At 67.9% G+C, this 7,106-nt stretch overlaps 1 protein-coding gene across 1 annotated transcript in view; it reads left to right on the top strand.

Annotated features, from left to right (window-relative positions):
* Positions 1–1,274: 1,274 nt before the first annotated feature.
* Positions 1,275–7,106, top strand: part of CBARP (CACN subunit beta associated regulatory protein) — an 11,915-nt gene continuing 6,083 nt past the window's right edge. The window contains exons 1-9 of the mRNA XM_017872991.1: positions 1,275–2,335; positions 4,285–4,421; positions 4,503–4,642; positions 4,857–4,921; positions 5,032–5,085; positions 5,265–5,409; positions 5,635–5,806; positions 6,050–6,190; positions 6,742–6,952. Coding sequence (XP_017728480.1) covers positions 4,305–4,421; positions 4,503–4,642; positions 4,857–4,921; positions 5,032–5,085; positions 5,265–5,409; positions 5,635–5,806; positions 6,050–6,190; positions 6,742–6,952 — 1,045 coding nt within the window. The 5' untranslated portion in view covers positions 1,275–2,335; positions 4,285–4,304. The remainder of the gene's footprint in view (positions 2,336–4,284; positions 4,422–4,502; positions 4,643–4,856; positions 4,922–5,031; positions 5,086–5,264; positions 5,410–5,634; positions 5,807–6,049; positions 6,191–6,741; positions 6,953–7,106) is intronic.

The following is a 7,106-nucleotide window of genomic DNA, read 5'->3' on the forward strand; positions in this document are numbered from 1 at the left end:
GCGGCCGGGGCACAGCGCGGGCAGGAGCGCGGGCGATGCGGGAGGGCTCGCTGGGAACTCCAGCCCCTGGCGCGCTGCTCCCCGGCGCCGGCAGAGGGCGCTCCACGCCCGGAGTTGCGCTCACCGCCCCCCACCTCCTGCCTGGCCCTCGCCCCCGCGCGCCGCTGACGCAGGAGCGCGTGCGCGGGCGGCTCGGGGCTCCGCTGCCGTCAGCCAGCGGCCCGCGCAGCCTCGCTCGCGGCCATGACGTCACTGCCCCGCCCCCGCGCTCACGCAGGTCCAAGGCACCCGTCCGAGCCCCAAGCCCCCCTCTTTAGGCTCCGGGAAAATGTAGAGTTGGGGATGGCGGGGGTTGGGGCTCTGGCTCCTTGGAAAGGGCCTTGTGCCTGGCGCTGTGGGCTGGACCCCAGGGGTGCAGGGAGCTGGGGTAGGGCCTGGGGCTGTCCGACACCATTCGTGGCTCCCTCCACCCGGAGGTTGCACCCTCGCCCCCTGCCCGTGTTCAGGCCAGTGGAGTGGCGGGCGCTCCTGTCCTCTGGAACCCGGACACCTGAAGAAGGCCCTGCTGGCGGGACTCAGGATGAAGGGTTGGGCCTGGCTCCTCCCGACGGGCCAGAGCTGTGAGGGTCACTTGGGGCCTGGTCATTCTGGCCCTGGTTCGGGGGGCGCAGAGGGGAAGCCCCGCTCACTTTTCTAGGCATGACCTGTGCACCACATCCTCTCCTGGCTCTCGGGACCTCATATCCAGCTGCCACTCCAGGACGCTGAGAGGCCTAATAGACTGAATGTCACTCATGGAGCCACTTCTCTCCAGTCCCCACTCCAGGGTCGCCCACGGGTGAGGGCGGCATTACTCCAGCCCCAAACCTGGGGTTCCTCTGGAATTCCGCCTGTGCACCCAGCATGGCCACCGCGGCTACCGTCTCTGGCCTAGCAGGCCCCAGCCTCCGCCTGTTTAGTACAAGTACCTTTTCTTCATACAGCCATAGGGAGTCTTTATTAAAAATCGGAAGCCTGGCGAGGTGTGGGGGCTCACGCCTGTAGTCCCAACACTTTGGGAGACTGAGGCAGAGGATCTCTTGAGTCTAGGAGTTCGAGACCAGCCTGGACAACATAGCAAGATTCCATCTCTGCAAAACAAAAACAAAAAATTAGCTGGGCATGATGGCGCGGGCCTGTAGTCCCAACTACCTTCTGGGCTGAGGCTGGAAAATTGCTTGAATCTGGGAGGTGGAGGTTAAAATGAGCCGTGATCGCACTACTGCACTCCAGCCTGGGTGACAGTGCGAGACTCTTGTCTCTCCAAAAGGCAAAAACAAAATACAAAAAACCCTGAAGCCTGCCCATGTCATGGTCCTGCTGGGAACAAGACAGTTTCTCTGCTTCCTCCACAGGCGCTGACCTGCAAACTTTTCTGCCTCGAAACCTTTGCCCATGCAATTCCCATCTGCCTGGCACCAGGTTCCCTGGTGCTGCCCCTGTGCCTGGAGCGCCAGCCATAAGAGAAGGGCTGCCCTTGGAGTTCACAGCTAGCGGAGTGGGGGTCCCACAGCACACAGGAACAGGCAAGGCGCAAGGCATAGAGCCTTGGAGAGACGTAGCAGAGGAGGGGACCCGGACATGGGTTGGGAGCCAAGACCAGAATCGCTGAGACTGTGAAGCTGGAGGAGTTGAAGGAAACCGGGGTGAACCTTTGGCGGAACGGACGAAGAGGCCTGAGTACGGAGCACCTGCAAAGGCAGAGGCGGGGAGGCTGAGCTGGGCCAGCGGTGTCAGCCTTTCTTTGGGATGAGAAAGAGCAGGCGCTGTGGGGTGTTAGGTGTGGGCCCAGCGGGGTTGGGGTGGCGCTCGGGCCAGGCTGGTGGCAGGTGTGTGGCCTGAGTATCTGAAGGGTGAGGCTCGATGGTCTGAGAGGGAGAAGCGGCGGCAGCTTTGGGACTTGGGTTTCTGCAGGTGTCGTCCTGATGTCACCCCACGAGCAGACCTCTGTGAGCGCACGTTTGGGCCCCATGGGCCCAGCTTGAAGCCGGTCTGTGATCGCTGTCACACAGGACAGGGGCCAGGAGGGGCATGGCGAGCCCTCCACAGTGGCATAGAGGACCTGCGTGGGGAAGCAGGCGAGGCGCCTGTACCCAGAGACCCTGGGCTGCGATTGTGCCCGAGGGGCCCTGGCTGTGCCGCCCCAGAACCCCCACGGACCAAGCAACGTGAGAGGGGAGTCCGTGTCCCCCTGGACCGCACCCCCTCCTGCGCACGCGGCGCACCTCGGGCTGCAGAGAATCGTGCATTCCAGGACACCCCGAGCTGCGTCCCTGGGACCTCAGGACCGGGCGAGGTGAATCGTGCCGATGGGCCGGGGGCGGGGCTCGGCCGCCGCGGCGGGTGCGGGGGGCGGCTCCGCGTGCGGAGTGGGCGCCTCCTGGGAGCCTAGGCTCGCCGCCGCCCCCGCCGGAAGGGAAGGAGTCGGCGGCCTGCGCGGAGCAGCCAACCCACGCGAGCGCAGCGGGCGGCGGGCCGGGACGGGGCAGCACCGGGCGCGCGGCGCGGGGCGCCGCCCAACGCGGTCACGTGCGCGGCCCCCTCCTCTCGCGCCGGCTCCCCTCGCGCCGCGCTCTCCATTCATAAATTCTCCGCGCTGCTCCGCGGCACCAGGGCGCCGGAGCCAGCCGGGAGAGCCACGCAGCGCCCCCGCCCATGGGCCCGCCGTCCGTCGCTGAGGTACGGCCGCGGCGGCCGGGGCTGCGGGGGGCGACGGGGGGCAGGCCAGGCGGGGATCCAGCCGGCTGTGTCGAACGGCCGGAGGAGGGCGCGGAGAGTCCGGCGGCGCGGGACCGAGCTCCGGCCTTGCGCCCCAACCTGCTTGCCTGGAGAGGGACCCTCCCGCCCAGGCCCCGCCCCCAGCCCTCAGTTTCTCCCTGTGAGGTCGGGCGAGCGATGGCGTCCTCGGCTCAGCCCCTGGCGTCCCGGGTCCCTGCCTCCCCTCATCGGCCATCCCACCCCTTGGCCGGCCCGGGGCCGCGCTTGCCCCGGTGGGAATCCTCTCCCCTAGACTCCCCAGTCGCCTCCGCCAGGATCCTCCCTCTTTCCCTTCGGCCCTCCTGCCATCTTCCCCGGCTCCGGTCACCATTCTGCGCCTGTGCCCCACCCCCTCCAGCCTGACTCATTCCCCGACTACATATGCGGCCCCTTGCCCCCAGTACCAGGGCCCGGGCAGCCTGTACCGGGAGCGCGAGGACAGCAGCCCCCGCCGGAGCCTGCCCGGCTTTGGCCTCAGTTTCCCGCTGTCTGTGTGGGCGAAGCCGGGAGGGGCAGGAGTGCTGCCGCCTGTGCGCTCCTCTCGCATCCCGGGAGGAGGCCTCGCGCGTGCGGTGCCGACCTGGGGCCCGACACCCCGGCGCCAGCCCGACCCCCTCCGATTTCCCGCCTCCCCGCCCCGGCTGCGTCGCGCAGTGTCCAGGCGGCTTATTTCCCTAAGTGCCGCGCCCCGCACCTCAGTTTCCCCCAGCATAAGGTGGCCGGGGATGCTTCCGGGCGCCCAGGCTGGGCACGGCGGGTGCGGCCGTCGGCCATCTTGCGCTCCGCGCCGGCCCCCCCAGGCTGCCGCCCCGCCGCCCCCTCCCCGCCGCTCCCTGGCAACCCGCCCCCCCAGCCGCGGCCTGCTCTGCGGTCGCCATGGGAACCAGCTTGTCGGGGCTGGGAACAGATGCGCCTCCTTTGTCCCTTGCACTCCCACCAGCGCTCAGCACCGGGGGACCTCCACCTCCCAGAGTCGTGGGAGTCGTGACCCGGGGGCATGCGCCCAGCCTCTGCACCCTCCCCCGCGCGCGGGCAGCGGGAGGTCTCCCTCTACTACTAGTGGGGTAGTCCCCCACCCCCGTGATGGGGCGGACAGGGCATCTGGAGTCCCTCTCGAGCTGGCTGCCCCGCCTCGTTGTCCCCATTCCTCCGAATGCTTGCCCTTCCCGTCGCCCAGCTCCAGGGCCTGGCGCTATCTTGCAGGACAGGCCGCACCAGCTGTATGCAGTTGTGATGGGCACAGGCGCACCCTCAGAGGGCCAGGCCTCCTCCCCTGCCATGGGGATGTAAGATGGAGATCCAGAGAGAGCCCCCCGGGCCCTCCAACCAGAGCCAAGCCGGGTGGAGGCTTCATTCGGCTCTGCCGCCTCTCCATGAGTCACTGGCCCGTGTGGGCTCCTGGTCCCACAGGGAAGACCTGGCTTGTCTGCAGTGGCTCCTGCAGGAGAAGCAAGCCTAGCTGGAGCTGACCAGGCCTCCTCCCTACAGGGCTCTCCTCCCAGTTCAGAATGCAGCCCACAGCCACCATGGCCACAACCGCCGCCGCTGCCACCACCACCACCACCACCACCACCGCCACAGTAGCCCTGACTACGTCGTGGGACAACGCCACTGGACGCCCCACGGTGGGTGCAGGGGACAGGTGGGAAAGGCAGGAGGTCGTCCAGGCCAGCAGCACCTGACCCCCCCGCCCCGCATGCCCGCAGGCAGAGCCAGACCCCATCCTGGACAACTACGTGCTGCTGGTGGTGGTGATGTCGCTGTTCGTGGGGGGCACGCTGGTGGTGTTGTCCGGCGTCCTGCTCCTCTGCAAGCGCTGCTGGGACGTCCACCAGCGCCTCAACAGGTGCGAGGCCCCCACCTCGGCTGGGCAGGTGCATGGTGGTTGTGGGCACCAGTCGGGTATGGGGGACCTACCTCACTGCTTTCTGAGTCACAGGGTGGGCTGTGCCTCTGGAAACTGGGTGATGCACAGGGCCTTGGCTTGGGGCAGAGAGCCGAGACCCACTGCGGCTCTCTGGGCCCTTGGTGCCACTGTGCTCTCCCGATGTCTCTCCCAGGGCCATGGAGGAAGTGGAGAAGACCACCACCACCTATCTGGACAACGGCACCCACCCGGCCCAAGGTGAGGTGCTGGCCAGCCCAGCTGCACGCCCGCCTGTCCATCTGCCCCTTGTCCACCTGCTGCCCCCTCGGGCCACCTGACCGTCTGTGTCTGTCTGTCTCCCCCACCAGACTGGGCGCAGCTCGATTCCGACTCATCTCTGTTTCCTTATCGCCCAGGCGTAGGTGGGCCCAGGCGCGTGCTGAGCGAGTGAGTGTGTGAGCGGATGGACGAGTGTCCCTCGCCCCACCCGCCCGGCTGCCTGCGCCGTGGCCCCAGCCCTCCCCGTCCCGGCCGCCCAACGAGCAGCCCTCCCAGGACCAGGCGCCTGGCGTGGCCCACCCTCTCCTGCCTCTTCACGCAGACCCCGACTTCCGGGGGGAGGACCCCGAGAGCCAGGATGCGGAGACTGAGCGCTTCCTGTCCACCAGCTCCACCGGCCGCCGCGTTTCCTTCAACGAGGCGGCGCTGTTCGAGCAGAGCCGCAAGACGCAGGACAAGGGCCGTCGGTAAGCAGGGTGGCGTCAGGGGGTACCCCAGGGCCTGTCTGAGGTCATGGCTGCTTGGGACAGGGGAGGAGCTGGGCGCAGAGGCTGCAGGGACCAAGGTGGAGGCCCCTGAACTGGGACTGTGCAGTGGGGTGGCCTTGGCCGGCAGGGTGGATGGCAGAGTGCAGCAGCTGCGCCATCAGGCATGGGAGGTGGGCAGGCTCTGACGGCCAGACACTGTCTCAGGTACACACTGACGGAGGGGGACTTCCACCACCTGAAGAATGCCCGGCTCACACACCTGCACCTGCCGCCCCTCAAGATTGTCACCATCCATGAGTGTGACTCGGGCGAGGCCAGCTCGGCCGCCACACCCCACCCAGCCACCTCTCCCAAGGCCACCCTGGCCATCTTCCAGGTGAGCCTATGGGCAGCAGCCTTCGGGGTTCCTCGGGGGATGGGGGGGCAGCCCCAGGGACTCCTGGACCCCCACGCCCTCCCTCACTCTCTTTCAGGGTGGCCCTCATCTTGGGATGGGCGAGGTGGGGTGGAGCAGGGCAGGGAGCCGAGCCCAGCATGCCCCCCATCCGCCCATGCCCCTCACCCACCCATGCTCTTTGACCTGTCACTGCTTCCTCCCCCACCTGGCTCTGTCCCACAGCCCCCGGGGAAGGCCCTCACGGGCCGCTCCGTGGGCCCCAGCTCCGCCCTGCCAGGTGACCCCTACAACTCGGCCGCGGGCGCCACTGACTTTGCAGAGATCAGCCCCTCGGCATCTAGCGACTCTGGGGAAGGCATCTCGGTGAGGGCTCCTGCGTGTCCCCCACGGTGTCCACAGCCCAGGAGGCTCCTTCCCCTCCCTGCCCCCAATCCAGGACCAACGTCAGCCTATGACCTCCCACCCACCACGGCCCTCCTTGGCCCGTCGGGTCATTACACACGGGAGAAAGCGGGACCGACTGCACACCGGACACAGGCGTGTACTCACATATGCAAGGAGCACCCCAGGCTCCTACTTCATTGACGTTCCCTAGGCACTGGAGAGGGTGCACCACCCCTGCCCTCCCTCACCTGCAAGCCCACGCCGTGGGCGAGAGAGCTCCTAGACACGCACCTCCTCCTCTCTCCAAACCCCGTGTCCAGGGTCCTTCCCCTGAGGGCAGAGCACCTTAGTGTAGCCCACCCAGCCACCGAGCACCCCTCCTCGTGCCTCTGCCCCTCTCCGAGCAGGTACCCCTCTCTGTCCCAGTGATGGGGGCCCTTGGGACTGTCTCCCAACCTAGGGCCATCTGGGGCCAGCACGCGGGGCCAGGAAGAGGTCTTAGTCTGAGCGCCATCTCTGTTCCCTGCCAGTTGGATGCCAGTACTAGGAGCACCAAGGCTGGAGGGCCCGGGGCTGCAGCAGGACCTGGGGAGGTGGGCCCGGGATCCGGGACGGGTACCGTTCTGCAGTTCCTCACCCGCCTGCGCCGCCATGCCAGCCTGGACGGGGCCAGCCCCTACTTCAAGGTCAAGAAGTGGAAGCTGGAGCCCAGCCAGCGGGCGGCCAGTCTGGACACGAGAGGTGAGCTGTGGCACCTGGTAGAGAGTGGCCCCTGCGGGCTTGGTGGTGGCTGCCAGGGGCTGCCCTGGACATCCAGGAGCAGGAGGTTGTGGGCTGGGTGGGGAACCAATGCTCTGGGGCCTGGGCCCGCCCAGCCTGCCACCGGGAACCAGGC

Source organism: Rhinopithecus bieti, unplaced genomic scaffold (genome assembly GCF_001698545.2).
Source record: "Rhinopithecus bieti isolate Rb0 unplaced genomic scaffold, ASM169854v2 scaffold_7901, whole genome shotgun sequence".
NCBI lineage: Eukaryota > Metazoa > Chordata > Mammalia > Primates > Cercopithecidae > Rhinopithecus > Rhinopithecus bieti.